At 41.3% G+C, this 15,188-nt stretch overlaps 3 protein-coding genes across 5 annotated transcripts; 2 read left to right on the top strand and 1 right to left on the bottom strand.

Annotated features, from left to right (window-relative positions):
- The first annotated feature begins 2,510 nt into the window (after window positions 1-2,510).
- On the top strand, window positions 2,511-5,771 carry LOC124188586 (U-scoloptoxin(01)-Er1a-like). Its single transcript, XM_046581323.1, has 5 exons — window positions 2,511-2,880; window positions 4,219-4,295; window positions 4,464-4,501; window positions 4,624-4,847; window positions 4,938-5,771. The coding sequence occupies exons 2-5, from the start codon at window positions 4,256-4,258 to the stop codon at window positions 4,993-4,995; spliced, it is 360 nt and encodes a 119-aa protein (XP_046437279.1). The 5' UTR covers window positions 2,511-2,880; window positions 4,219-4,255; the 3' UTR covers window positions 4,996-5,771.
- A 446-nt stretch (window positions 5,772-6,217) lies between these two features.
- LOC124188536 (uridine phosphorylase 1-like) lies at window positions 6,218-15,169 on the bottom strand. Of its 3 annotated transcripts, XM_046581240.1 has the most exons (12): window positions 15,057-15,169; window positions 14,687-14,779; window positions 14,279-14,603; window positions 14,002-14,225; window positions 13,619-13,912; window positions 8,757-8,847; window positions 8,649-8,681; window positions 8,336-8,497; window positions 8,079-8,264; window positions 7,875-8,013; window positions 7,591-7,784; window positions 6,218-7,511 (listed from the first exon to the last, which is right to left on the bottom strand). In XM_046581240.1, exons 2-12 carry the CDS (start codon window positions 14,773-14,775, stop codon window positions 7,326-7,328), a joined length of 1,923 nt encoding a protein of 640 aa, XP_046437196.1. In that variant the 5' UTR covers window positions 14,776-14,779; window positions 15,057-15,169; the 3' UTR covers window positions 6,218-7,325. The 3 variants fall into 3 exon arrangements, with proteins under 3 accessions (XP_046437196.1, XP_046437195.1, XP_046437206.1); XM_046581239.1 differs by lacking the exon at window positions 15,057-15,169 and having other exon boundaries at window positions 14,687-14,919; XM_046581250.1 differs by lacking the exons at window positions 13,619-13,912; window positions 14,002-14,225; window positions 14,279-14,603; window positions 14,687-14,779; window positions 15,057-15,169 and adding an exon at window positions 8,934-9,809.
- Window positions 12,524-13,889, top strand: LOC124188578. The gene is made up of 5 exons (XM_046581310.1): window positions 12,524-12,744; window positions 12,829-13,088; window positions 13,183-13,196; window positions 13,273-13,353; window positions 13,424-13,889. The coding sequence occupies exons 1-5, from the start codon at window positions 12,702-12,704 to the stop codon at window positions 13,530-13,532; spliced, it is 507 nt and encodes a 168-aa protein (XP_046437266.1). The 5' UTR covers window positions 12,524-12,701; the 3' UTR covers window positions 13,533-13,889.
- Window positions 15,170-15,188: the final 19 nt, after the last annotated feature.

Below are 15,188 nucleotides of genomic sequence, written 5' to 3'. Positions count from 1 at the left end.
GATACTTTGATCCACCATATTGAACTCATTTAAATGGAAGTCGACTAAGAGAAAGAGGAGAGTAAAAAAATTTGGGGGGGAATCTGTTTGGAGATTTTCCGCCCATATCATGTTTAACGACACAGCCCAGCACTGGTTGCCCAATGTTCGTCAACACGAACACGGAAAACCGGTGGCAATGACAATACAGGTTTTCTCTCTCTCTCGTTTTCTTTCTCCTGTATGTACCTGCCTCGTTCCCAGCTCGCCAGGAATATGGCGAAAGTAAAAACAATAGAAAACGAAAATTCTGATCTCGGCGTTTGAATCGAAAATCAGTTCTGGTACACATATAAGAACCAAACAAAAATAAATCAAATGGGGGGAAATTTCTCTTGAATTTCGAGCGCGAGCGAATCTATCTGACTGTTATGAAACGACTGGGTTGACCAGTTTGCATTTACAAGGAATTCCTGTACATAGTCGTTTTTCCTAGGCAACTCGAGTGAGAGCCAAAAACATCCAAAGTAGGTTCTGCCCGGCCCCAGCTATAGCTAGCTAGCACCACCAGACGCATATAAGTGAAGCGAAACATAAACTCCTTTCGTCCTTCGACGGCATCGAATCAAATGCATCCGCCCCAGACTCCGGTGGTGGCACTATAGTGCTGCACATCAGGGCCGTAGTCTACAGAGTATAGCTCAACTTGTTGTTGTATATATACCGTGGCAGAGCCGCATAGCTATAGCCCCCATCAGCCTCAGCGCTCTATGCGAAGCGTTAAATAGCCTTAAACTTTCTCGTCGTTATTTATTCTTTCTTTCTTTCTTCCTCCCTTTCTTTCGCTCGCTCGTCCTTTTTTCGCCTCTTTTCCCTGGCAAAACTCGTGGGCAAAAGTCGGAGAAAACACGTCGAATGTCACTTGGCAAAAGTCGAAATCTTTTATTAGAGAATAATCTTTTGAAAAGAAACTTGGCAACTCTTTTTTTTTTCCTGATTATTTGATTTGAAGAAGAAGAAGAAGAAGAAGAAGAAGAAGAAGAAGAAGAAGAAGAAGAAAAAAAAAGAAACGTTATATACACTATATGCAATAATATATATATGTGTGAATCGTGCGACGCCAGATTCGAGTCGAGCAGTCCCGCCGCTTTCGCGGAATTGACAACCGAATTGACAACCATAGTCACCTTTTGGTTCGTCTGTCCGTCCTTTATGCATTCACGCATCTGACGAATGGGCGATCGGCTTTTTATGGCGGCCATTTTCAAAAAAGAAGAAGAAGAAGACTGAAAAAGTGAAACATTGACGGAGTGAATCGAACGCAATAGGTCACCGAAAAAGCCGGGCGAAAAGAAAGAGGGATAGGAAATGCCAAAGGAAAATATAATACCGAGATCCTATTTTGGAAATCCAATGAGTGACAATATGCGCCCGCTAAAAGTGGGACAGTCACAGTGAAAAAAAAAAGAAAAAAAAAGAAAAAAAAGAACAAGGAGGCAAAAAAGACAAGTGGGGGGTGAGGAATTTAGAGGAATTCGGAATTGGAAATTCGTGATGGATGCGAGGAATTCGGATGTGTCTGCTGCTGGCTGGTCTCTTGTTGGCTCAGAAGACTGCTGTATATAACACTACCACCACAGCCAAAAACACCTGTGAATGACCAGCAATAAGATTCGTATCGACGACACCGGGCTGGCGATCCAGCAGGAGAAAGAGACGGATCGACCCGCCCGTTCGACTCTACAGTCCAAGTTTTTTGTTTCTCCTCTTTTTTTAATACAAGCGATAAGAAAAACAAAAGGAGAAAGAAGAAAAACAGTTTTAAGAACCGCAGAAGACAGATAGCACATTCAGAGAAACACTGACCGACGCAGGTGCGCAGGAGCTGCATTTCCGCATCTATAATAATGGGAAATTCCCAAATTCTCCAAATCACAACAATGTCGGCATTAAAAAAAACGAATCAGGAGAAAATGTTTGGCATATTGGCTCCTTGTTTTATTACAAACTATTTCTCGATGAGCCGTGTGTGTGTGTGTGTCGTGATTTAGATTTAGGAGATCGGGCCGTTTTGGATAATGCGATCACGTGACCCCCGGCACGGCATCAAATAATATATGTGGTAGCCGAGGAGACCTAAAGGGTGAAAAATTAAAATTAAAATTAAAAAAAAAAAAAAAAGAATGAAGGAGTTGAGGTTGCTGGCTCATTTCCATTCTCTGGGTGGAGGTGGCGGCCGGGAGAAAATCACCCTGCCTCCCGAAAATCAAAGAAAGAAGGTGGATGAGGTGGAAAAAGAGAGAGGGGGTTAGGGACACGAGCAAAGAGCACGGGACAAAACAACAAGCAAACAGCTCCAACCCAGATGAGCTATTGTGCCTCCCTCTATACTGACTCAACTATTACCTGGGCATATGAAAGAAGAAGAAGAAGAAAAAAAAAAGACCCGGCGAGCGTGAGGCGCGCTCGGGCGGCCGCAATCTCACCTCTTTCCTTCTTCTCCTTTCAAACTCCACCTCCTTCTTCCTCTTTTGCAGCAGCACCCTCTCTTTCTTTACTCTCTCTCTCTCGCCCTCTCTCTCTCTCTCTCTCTCTCCCGCTCCGGCGCTATTCCATTGGCTTAGTCTCCTGCTGCCCCGTGTGTGTGGTGGGATCCTATAAAAGCCGCTGACTTCGGCGTTCAACTTGAACTTTCACATCGCATCTTTCACGCCGACAACACTCGTCCGAAACTGAGTACCAGCTCCTTAGCTCGTCATCATCCAGACTTCAAACAGCATCGACTCGAAGTCCTAGCTCCGTTGGATACCCGACTCCGCCGATCAAATCCCGTCCGTCCGCTCGTTCAAATCGTCCACTCGCTCATCTTTGTCACGTTCCTTTTCGACGTCTGTTATTCAAGTAAGTCGGACTTCAATTGACACTCAATTACAGTTTCATTTATCGTTCGATTAGACCCGTTCTATCTCGCAATCCGTTTTGATTGAGAGCGGCCGATGGTCGTGATTCAATTTTCTTTTGATATCAACGCGGCCAATTGATTTCGGGAACTTAGAAAAAAAAAACGAGCAAATAATTATTGGACTAGATTTCTCCAGACAGCTTCCGCGCTATCGCCATTTTTGTTGTTGTTTAGCCTTGGGCCCACAGGAAATCCAAACAAGCGCCAACAAACACCCAAAACATTGACCACTCCTTAAACAAACCAAAAAAAAAAAGACCCACTTTGCAAATTTTACGAATAAATTAGTAGCGCGACAAAGGAGAGAATAAAGATGGTTAGGTAAGACGATACCAGCGCTCGTAAGACATGCTAGCGGCTCTGTCTGTCCTGTCTGTCTGTGTGTTTGCAAGTCTTCCAGAATTTGAACGACTACCGCGCCACTGTGGAAGAAAAGAAAAAAGATAGAAAGAAAAAGAAATTGACGATAGAAGAGATTTGCTGGAGAAAAAAAAAACAACAATTCTGTACTATCAGTGAGGGGGGGGGAGTTTGCGAAGAAAAGAGAGAGAGAGGAGAGAGTGAGCGTGGCCCGTCTCGCTCCGGGTGAGAGCGGTTGACCCGTTTGGCAAGGAGCACCGAAAGTGAGAGAGCGCGTAGTTACATACACGGGAGAAAGAGAAACGAGATTCACCTATTCATATACTTCCTCCTTTTATTTATTTGTGTATTTATTTTGAGGAGGGGGGGGGGGGGGTTCTTGTTGCGGCAGTGCTGGCTTCCAAATGTGTTACGCTTAGCGGATCCCATTCTTTAGCGTTCCCATGTCAACCACTTACGTGACTTTTGCGTGAACAAGCCGGGTTCATGTTGCGGGTCGTCGGGAACATTAACGTTTTTATCCGCTGATTGGGTTGGGATGTGAATGAATCGGAACAGCAACAACAACACTTTTTTGGTTGGTGATTTCGTAACATTTTGGCGACGATGCAACCCACTTTCATCAAAGCTCCGGGGTCCGCATTAAGGCACATAAAAGGCGGCGCTCTCTACCGAAATTGAAGTAGCGCACGAAAGAAAAAAAAAAGAGAGAGAGAGATGAGAGAATCAGCTTCATACATCCTCCTTTTACCACTGAGCTTGTTTCGTTGTATTTGGGAATAAAACATTTGTTCGTTAGCTCCAAAATATCTGAACTTAATTTACAGAGTTCTATTTAAATTTTGTAAAGATTTCATTTCCTAGTAAACAATCACAATGATAACGTCCTCTAACGCCTTTTCCAATTATTCAAACAGTCAGAGCGGAATACCCAAAGTCAACATTCATCGAAAAATGATGCGTCAAGTTGCAGTTCTCCTTTGCGTGGCATTCGGTAAGTTATTCATGAGCCACAAAAAAAACAAAAAAAAAAAAAACACACGGCAAATCTGAAATCGATCAAAGAGAGCGATACAGTTTGAACACGTTTCTGACTTTTCTTCTTTTTATGTTGATTCGCACCTTGTGCGTCCACTTATCTGCCAATCGCCGCCATACACAGCCGTTTCGTTGGTCTACTCCCTGCCGGCCCTTCACCGCGTAAGTTTTATTTTCATTTTTTTTTTTTTTGCGCATTCACACAGTCTGTGTTCACCAACCGTGAACAGACAATTATACGTCGGACCGTGAAGTGACATACTAATTTCTAATTTGTTTTACAGGCTAAACGCTGGGAGGAGTTTCCTAACGTGACACTCACTTTCGACTGCACCGACCGACCACTTGGATTCTACGCCGACCAGGAATTCGAGTGCATGTTGTTCCACATGTGCGACGAAGACGGCCGCCGTATCCCTTACATGTGCGGCTCTGGAACCGCCTTCAACCAGCAGTACCGCATCTGCGACTGGATCCACAACTTCGACTGCAAGGAAGCTGACAAGTGGTACGAACGGAAAAATCAATCACGCTGACTCACGCTGCTCTCTTATCGATTACTTGTGAAAATATTGATTTTTAATGATTTGTTGCGCAGGTTTTACTTGAACGAGTTGACTTACGTCACGGATCCTCCCAAGCAAATCAAAGCTTAAGGGAAATTTTGCCGACTGGAGAAAAACGGGGCTAATCTTTTGATTTTTCCTTTTTCGTCTTCCGCCCTTTTCTTCGCACTTTTCTTCTTCTTCATCTGTTATCTTCTTCAGCGTATTTTCTTTTCATGTCTTATTTTTCTTTTCTTTTCTAGCGTGCGTGAGAGCCAGTCCCTCCCCTCATTATTCATCATTTTAAAAAAAACGCGCTTTTGTACATATCCGTTACATAGAGGGAGGGAGTTGCGATCTGCTGATGGCAACTTGTAATAATGGCACATCTGTCCTCTCTTTTGTCCCACTTATCCATTTGGGAGTGGTTGTTCGATCGGTGGGCCGGAGAAAACAAAGGACCATCGACATGTCTGTGACATCCCACGTCTCCGATAGAAGATTGCGGAGCATTTATTCCTTTCATTGAAGAAAAAAAACAAAACAATCTGGACGTTCGACGGAGCGGTCGACGGATATTTTCCGAAATTTCCTTCCACCCGCATTCCGCAACGTCCTGCAACTACTATTATCTCACACCTCTCCAATTCTCCATTTTTCTTATACTCCTCCTCGATTTCCTTCATATCAAATTCGTTTAAATTGTTGCCTTGCGCAGGCGCAACTAACCTCTAGCAAGTCTTAAACGACAACACAAAACAACAACAAAAAGAAAAATAATAAAACCATTAAGAAAATACGAGGCAGCCAATAAAAACATGACAATTAAGTGTAGCCACCTCATTACCCAATTTTTCGAAATACATTCAAACATTTATGATTGAAAACTAGTTCGTCTCTGTTTTGCTTCTTCTCGCGATAACAATGAAAAGTAACATTCAAAGAAAAAGAAAAGAAAAAAGAAAAAAAGGGAAAACCCACAATGCGCGGTGTGCGCATTCCTTCTTCATGATCTTCTGCCCGGCTGCTTGTTTGATCGATGGTGTCCTGTCACGACCAGTCAAAGTAATATAAGCATTTATATACACGCAGTATATTATTGTGTACGTCCTGGCAGCGTGCAACGTATACGTGTTGCTTTGGGAAAAGTAAAGGGAAGAGAGTGGGTGTGTAGGTGAGTCGAGCCGATGGGACGACACAAAATACAGCGTGAATGATGTACGGAATTCAAGAGAGAGAGAAACTCTCGACGCAGGGAGATATCATCATCTCACCTCGGGGAATGAAGAGAAGAAAATAAATTTTTTTGGAAAAATAAAAGTGGGTCACGATATAGATTTGAATGTCTATTTTATTGTATTATTACCGACATCCATTGAGAAACACACTGTGCAACGTCAAGCACGCAAAGAATATTTATATAAAGATAAGAAAACGTTCGCATTCCCACCAGTATGTTGTTGTTATTTGTTAGTTGTGTTCCTTGCTTCCTCCGGTTGAATTTTTAGCTATTTTAAAATAATTTCTTGTTGGGAAAAAGAAAAAGAAAAGAAAAAAAAATTTCACTTATCAAAGTCAACAGCTGATGTAGCTGGAGACGTTAACAATGCCGAGAAAGGGAGAAGAAAAGACGAGATCTCCAAAACCCACACCCACCCACACACACATACGTAACACACTGAACATCCAGACGATGATGAAAAAACCTCTCGTTCCGTCTTGACGGTAATGCACGACTAAATGGTCGGCCGTATCATATGCATCGAAGGCTGCCTCTACAGGATTTGTTTTTGTTTTTTCTTTCTTTTGTAATTGAAAGTAGACACCACGAATTACAAGGAGATTCTGTAAATATGTAACTACAAGAAATCGCCAATGCCCCAGAACTTTAATATAGCCAAAGACCAATTGGAATCAAACAGTGAAACATTAACGGAACGACTTCCGTCGTCGTGAAAGGAGAGTCTGAAGGATCGTTCCGCAAGTTGGAATGTTACTGTATGGATGTATGGAACAAATATTGCTCAAATAATTTTGCCTTTTTAACAACAACTAAACTCGGTAATGACGAGTGCGCAATTAGTGAAAAATAAATAAAATAAAGGATCCCAATGAAACAGTGAAAAAGAGAATTTACAGGACTACAACATTCAGAGTAGGGAGAGAGCTTTCGTTGTGTACAAAGAAACACGTTTGAAAACTTTTGTTGTTGAATACCAGTGATACTAAATAACACGCTCTCTAACGACGATCGAATTCACTACGTAACACAAGTGTTTACCTCTTAAGGAAAAAAACAAACAAACAAACGCTATCGACTGTCACACAGCAGCTGTCAGATAAAAATACTCGGGTGGAATCTTGACGTAAATTTCAATTTTTTTCTTTACCAGGACACTGCGGAGCCGAATTTCCTTTTTGGAACCCTGTGAATCCTAATGCTATTCGTAGCTTTGAGATTCCTCGCGGACGAATTTGAGTTTCTTTGAGTTGACAACCGTTTTGGGCCCGGGCGGAGGAGGACGCGGAGCTGGGCCTGTCATGCCCATGTGCTTTTTGATGTATCGAGCGACGATGGCCTGAGGTCTGTTTTGCCACTCGTTCAAGACTTCCTTGCTCGAAGCCACCTGGTTCAACAAGTTTCAAAAGGATTCTTTAGAAACTGAAAGTATGTGGGGCAAGGCTTATAAAATAATGTAATCCTACCTGGTCACCATTAAGGCGGTTGAGCAGAGTGACACAGATGACTGCCGCACGGATTCCTGCATGGTGGGTCAGCGCTGCAAAGGCCAAGGATTCCATTTCCATGTTGAGAATGTTATTGTCATGAACCTTGTGCAAGAATTCCAGCTTTTCCTTTTCAGTGTAGTCACAGAATGCTCCATCTAGACGTCCCTGTCCTGCAAACAAACAATTGTCAATCACCCAGTGTAAGATGATAAGGCCGGACACTTTTGAATGGGCAGTCGAAAACAAAACTATTAGTATACCTTCATAGAAATCATAAGTGCACATAGTTCGACCAACGTGCGTCTCAAAGGGATCGTCTTGAGTAGAAAGAGACTGCAATTCTTTGGCCAGTTCTGTGTCGAGCTTGGATGGTCGTTGGACCAATTGCCCTAAAACTGGCTAGAAAAAGTAATAGGAAAATTAGCGTAATTTCCAACTGAATTATTTAAGTGACTCTCATTTACCAATTCGAGGAATGGTCTCATCATGCCATCCACGGCTTCGTCCGTGATTACCAGTTGTCCGCCATCCAAGCCAATACCGCCACATGTTCCCAGACGGAAGAACACGGGATCTTTAACTCGAGCGTGGTACATTAGTTTAATGACTTCGTGAAGTAGAATTCCAACTGACGGAATACCCATTCCATGCTGGATTGAAAGAGCAGAAAACGGTTAATAAAAATACAGGGCGGCTATCGGAATTCACTAGATCGTCTTACGCTGATGGAGAGAACCGGTCCGACTTTGTACATCGAATATCGGTAGGAATATTGAGAAATGTCCAGCAGAGTTGTTCCAGCTGGCAATTTGTAACCGATCTCATCCATAATAAAGTTAGCAAACTGCTCCATGCGCTTCGGAGTACCTCCCATGCACACAAACTGAAAGACAACAACAAAAACAAAAGGGCAGGATTTAAGTTTCGGTATGGATTCCTCTCCGGAATTCATGGGGCTTCTAAGGTATCGCTGTACTGACGCACGAGATTAAACTTAAAGATAGTATAGGAAGACAAGAAAATAGAGGACTTACCTTAACGTCGCCAAACATTTGCTGGAGGTCATGCTGCAAAGAACAATAATCGAAATTAAGCTTATTGGAATGTCTAGACTTTTGTTCTTTTCCAAATAAGAAACTTACGCTTCCGCTCCCCAATGCCAAATGATAAAGAATGTCCTGGTCCATCAGCTCAATATTTGGATTACGAAGGCGAACAGCCCCATCGGGATACCTGTGCAAAAAATAAATGCCACTTAGTTAGAATACGGATTTCGCCAATTTACTTTTACTTTACACAATTCAAACAAAAATGACAACCTGACATAGCAACAACTTTTCACTTCGGCATTGGTCTTTTCGCCTTCCGGTGTTTCGCCTTCCGGCAATTTATCCATACAGCGATCGCAGGGGACGGGAAAATCTTCCGAATTGCAAGGCATTTTCAATCAGCAAGTCTAATGATACTTTGATTGAAGATCGATCGACACCACTCGCTTGGACAGACTGATCCGAGATGAACGCGATGTTCTTCTACTAAAAAGGTTCGCTGACTGAAGAGCTACTTGCGAGGTAGAATTTTAGAACTCGATCGAGGAATGCAAAACGATCTGTCCGTCCGGTGCAGGAGCGCAGCGTAAAGTGACGCCTCGATATGTTACCAACTTGCAGACAACGACTCGGTTCTCAAGGCGAAACGAGGAAAAATTTATGGGGAGCCAAGGTCCTATGATAATCATTTACCGCTACCGCTTTTATTCTGCATTTTTTTGCGGTTTTGAACTGGTTCTGATATTGCTATGATCCGTGAATGACGTCAAAAAAGGTGGGGCTCATTGTGATTGGCCCAAAAAAGGGGGCTCGGTTTACTACGCAGTTTCCTTTACTTGGAACTTAACAATAAAGAAAAGAGCTTGGCCATTTCTGAGTTCTGACACCGCAATCGTTGGTCAATCTGTCATCATCCATTATTTTAGCGAAACTGGCCCACCAGTTCAGAGCACGCTAAACAAAACCGCAATTGGGTTTCACCCGGCTCCGGCTTATTAATTATTCACAGTATCCAATTCTTATCATAGATGGAAGTTGTAAGACGAGTACAACGCCTTTTCCCTTAGGACACTGCCACGTGTTTCGTTTTTGATCCCAAGTTCTATTGAATACCGCAACTCGTGACCAAAGGAAAAATGTAAACATAAGCTTTGTCGAAGGTTTCTTAAATATATCTATATAAAATGGGTCACCTGGCATACAAAAATAAATTCTTTAATAATAATTAGAAAAAAACCGTAATTACATTTTTGATTACTTGTGAACAAGGACTTGTTGCGACTTGATGCAAAAAAAAAGTAATATCAGGTTTTTCCCATTCTTCCAAGTCTTATTGCACCACCGCTTTTTAGTGCCAACGCAACTTATTTCGACGGTTTAATCTAGCGGGCTGCATGCGGTGCAATGTGGGCGTAATACGATATTGTCTATTTCTTACGCAATGGTTTTTTCAGCCGTTTACAACTTTCTTATCGTTTTACCGGAGCAGAAAATCAAATTTTCTCGTTGCTGAGTGTTGATGCAACTCCTATATATTGCCAAACTGTACGTACTACAAGGGATTGTGAACGCACCGGTGGAACAATTTGCAACCAACCTAAATTGTGAACCAAAAACCTGGCCACTCTCTTGCTGAACCAGCTTTGTACAGTAAGTGAAACAAGCCGATTGGAATTCGAGATTAGGTTCGCGGATGCGTCTCAAAATCTTGGTCGGATCGTTTCGACATTGTGTCTAAACTCCGGAAATTTTCCAGCGAAATATTCATCGCTGCTGGATGACCCCAATCCAAAGTACAAGGACCTACTTTATAATAGATTGCAAGTGCCTTGATTAGTAAAGCGGAATATCTTCCTTTCTCGCTCAGCGGAATATCGATCGCCGTTGGTTTCCGTTATTGAGAATATGTACTTTTTAAAGCCCGTATCAGGATGCAGATCCGTCTTCTGATTCGGACTCTTTGCTCGTTCGTGATGGTGAGCCCTTATCGTGTTGTCGGGTTCGTAGAATCTAAATAAGTTACACGCAGTAATACTCATTTTGCATGCTAGCTTCAAATGGAATACTCTAAGTAAAGGATTGGAAAAGATTTAAAAAATCGATCCCTTGTTTGGGATATTAAGACAATAGTGTTTTCCCGGCGGAGTTGCGAAGGGGAACGAACTACGTCTTCCCCGTTAGAGTAGTTAAAAAAAAAGAGCATTAAAAGGACTCGGTATTCTATATCAAAAGTTTAGGACAGAAACTTTAGTGCTCAGTGTCCTATTAGGAGCGACAGAGAGTAGCCTACTCTACATGACGCATTCGCTGAAAAGTAAAAGAGAGCGGATGCCCGTCGATCTCAAAACGGCTTTCTGGATTTATACATTTTACATACACGTATATACTTTTCCCCCAACCATTATCCGGTTTCCCGTCATTGCACCGTGTCGTTCTAATGCCATCTCCCGGACAGAACTGTTAACCGAAAACGTCCTATTGATCGTGAGTTGAGAATAATAAAAAATAATTTTAAAAGAAAACGCTCAGGACATGACGAGTGGGCAGATTAGCCGTCATCGTCAGACCACATCTACTTTCCCGCAATACGGTTCGACAGTTAGATGACGCACAGACGCAGACAATAACTCATTCCACCTAAATAAAGGCTTTTCTCAAAGAGCCTTACAGCACGGCTGAATAAGTCTGTAAAAAAAAAACCTTAAGATGGAGTCGTCCTCACGGGATAAAAAAAATATCCTAGCATAAGAAAATAGAAAGAAATGCAACTCGGGTGAATCGGATGGCGTTTTTTTAGATTCCTTATTGCCTTGCGGAACTCGTCAAAATGAAGCGAAAGGAAAGACGGCAGAGATAGAAAAAAAAAAACGGGTGACGTATACCACATGTACAATGTACGGCAACGCTGGATTCCTATTGGAAATCAATATAACATCGCGGTTCATAGCCCTCAGCACGTGAGCTTGTAGCTTGAAACCCGACAGAAATTGAAACATGCAAATATAAACTCAACTCAATGAAAAAAGAAAAACACTCCTCTTCTGGCTCAGTTCCAAAAATCGAATATTGGTTTGAACCAAAAATTTTCAAGAAAAAATCCATTTTAAGAATGAGCAGGACGGCAAAGGACGATTGCGCGCAATGATATTTTTCTTAATAATTAATTGAAATAAACGTACTCATCTGATTCGTCGTGGTAAGACATGATGAAAAAATGATGATTCACTTGAGAAAAACGAGTGCGCTCTGGAAATTGTTAACGTGCGGCTGACGGCGACTACTTTCCAAACTAGACTCGGTCGCCTGGCGCTTTCTAGATAGTGCTGGCACAATAAGGCTGATGCCGGGCAGCGCAAGCGTAAACGTGATGTTCTGGAAAAACACCTAGAAAGGACGGTTTAGATAAGATAGGCAATTGGACCTATTCTATGTTTGAAGTGTACACACGCTTCTCGAATAGATGAGTTCGTAATTTCAAAATCCAACGACAATTAAAATCTTATCATGTTCAATCGTCGAACACGGTTTCTGCTTAACAGCTATTACGATATTGCTTATAAATATTAGGTTGGCCGGGATCAAGTTTCAGAGGACAGAAAGTAAATGTTTAATCTAAAGTGAAAGACGATACAATAAGGTATTTTATCAGCGTTTTGAGGTATACAGCACGTGAGTAAACTGACCGTTTGTTCCAATTGACTACTTTGACTGTCTACTTTTTTACTCGAAATAAAGAGAAATCGCCAGACAATACATCTTTCTGCAAAAAAGAAACCCCGCCTTTCAGTCTGTTCTACATTCTAAATTTTTTCTAAAAAAGGGAATGACGCTTACATTGTGAATCGCAACAAAACAGAACATATCCTCTGTGGCATTACGGAAACATTTCAACAATAACTGCTTATTGTAATTTATGGCCTTGACTAATAAAAGGCGAAAGTGAAGAAGCTACGTATAGGAAACCACTATCATATAAATAGCTGATAGATGGACTCGGCTATAAATTGTAAAGCATATCGAATTCCAGAAGGCTAGAAGATGGATGGCCGGAATGTATTCGCTTTCTTCTTGTTTCTAATTGGTATTTTCGAATCACGATAAAAAATTAAAATTTCCACTGATTTCTATATTTCTTGTTCTTTCCCATCTTTAACTAAACGTTCAGCGATGTCCATGTGTACTGCTGAAGGCGATCCTCAACGAGATGATCATGGGTCACGTCGCCCGCCTCAACCATTTACAACTACTCAATCTCAGCCTACGATTCAAGTCCTTGGAATTCCCATAGTGTCGGCTCTCAACCTTGCTGGCGGAATAGTTGGAGGTGTTCTATCTGCCACTAGACTGACGGAACCATCGTTTGCCCCATTTTCTTGCATCGGTCGAATACCTGGATACTACGCTGATGTCACCACAAACTGCAAGGTACTTTAACGCCAAATCGTGGTCGCTAATAAGCAATTCAAAATCTATTAACGAAAACAGTTTAAATAACCGACATTTTTTCTTTTCATTTCAGAACTACTATACTTGGTGGGTTATTCTTATTCTACACTTAAAGGTATACATTTTTGTTAACTCTTTTTTTCTTTTTTAAAACAATCAATAGCACACCTCGTGGACGTCAATACTATTACCGTTGCGGGGAACACACTATTTTTAATCAACTATATTTAACATGTGATCATAGGTAATATTCACTGTTGACTTTTAATAAATAATCTGTTAAAAGGTCGGGAATTCGGGATGTTTTAATATAGACGCAACTACGACTGCCGGCGAGCTCTTCAAGACTACAGTGTCAACGAGCAATATCGTCCCTTTCGTACTCGCGGTCAACACGGGCTAGACGAACGAATTCGGACATAATAATACTTTGTAAACAAGCACGTTGAGTTAGTGAGATCCTGCTTCATATTTAACCTAAAAAAAGATTCATTAACAACACGCGTTACCTGTCATTGTCTGAGGCCTCAAATAAAAAGGTCTGCTTGAATTGTTCGAGTCCTAGAAATCCGTTTAAACCAATTTTGCAACCGGCAATATGGCAGGCGAATTCAAGCCCTTTTTTCCAGTCCCACAGGTTAATTTGGCTATAGATGAATGCAGCGTTGAATGTATCCCCAGCTCCAAGGGTATCGATGATACGACAAGGTGCAGAAGCACTTTGACACTTCACCACATCTGTCCCATCAACATTTTGTCCTGCAGCCGCTCCTTCTGACCCCCAGGCACATACGACAATGCACCTTTGAACACAAAAAATCAGTGCAATTTGTTGATTTAAGGCTTAAATAAAAATTACTTTTTTTAGTAAAAAAAAAAACAAAAAACGTACCCTGGTCTTGACAAACCGATAAATCCTTTTACTGCTTCTTTCATGGTAGGGAAGCCAGAAAACTGAGAAAATTCTTTCGAAATAAAGACAACATCTCCTAGTGGGAGGAGTTCACCAAGAACTGTGCGTGTCTTTTCGATTTCAACCGATATTTTTATAGATTTAGAATTTTCCCGCACAAATTTAATCATTTGTTTTATGTTATCGACATTAGCACTCCTTCCCTAGTAATAAAAAGAATGAATCTGGTACATTACTTAAATAATTTGAATATTACTTCAAAATGAATCCATGAATAATTGTTTAGATTAAGATTGGTGAAATGTTGGACACCCAGCTCTTGTAAATTTGTTGGATGATGCATAATGGTTCTGGTACTATTGTAGGCATTAAGTATCACAATGGAAGTTGGAAACTCACAATCAGGGAAAATAGGGCAGTGTTCAATTGAAACTGAGTGTTCTGCAAAATCTCTTCGAATGAAATCCAGTTGTATTGAGTTTGAAAGAGTTCCTAAAAACTCTGTTTTCATTCCCAGTTGAGACAAAACAGAGCATGAGTTGGACGCATTTCCTCCTCTTCTGTACGAAAGGTTTGGAATCCTATTTGGTATTCCAGTTACAATATTTAAATGTAAAAACTGTGTAAATAGGTTATTGCAATTGAAATTACTTCGTTAAGTTACCTATGATCAGTGTCTTCTACAGGAAATCTTTCACTTTCGGCAACAATATCAATACACACTAGTCCCACACAGAGTGATGCATTTGCCATTTTCCTTTGAAATAATTAAATAGTAAACTAGATCAAAGCTTGGAAAGCCAAAAAGACCGGCTCATCAAAACATTATACTGCTTATACATTCCTCCTTCATGAATCATGATTAGATGATATACCACAATAAACCAGGTACACGACACAACATCGTCTGCTTGGCTTATTTGTGCCATCTAGGCATCTACTTTCTTACTAGCATTTTTTTTATGGAGGTTGTAGTGTCAAACATGAGATATTAGTCTCAAAATAAATAGTTTTGGCATATCATAAATATTTACCTTCATAATGTTGGTAGTTATTTAGACCAATTAAAACTGTTGTGATAGGGAATGGGTAGGTGAGTTGGATGAGTCGTCGCTTGATGTGCATGCCATCTTGAGACCCGAGTTCGATTCCCCGTTTGATAAATA

Source organism: Daphnia pulex, chromosome 1 (genome assembly GCF_021134715.1).
Source record: "Daphnia pulex isolate KAP4 chromosome 1, ASM2113471v1".
Lineage (NCBI taxonomy): Eukaryota > Metazoa > Arthropoda > Branchiopoda > Diplostraca > Daphniidae > Daphnia > Daphnia pulex.
The sequence above is the reverse complement of the archived record's forward strand: the minus strand, read 5'-3'. Positions and strand labels throughout refer to the sequence as shown.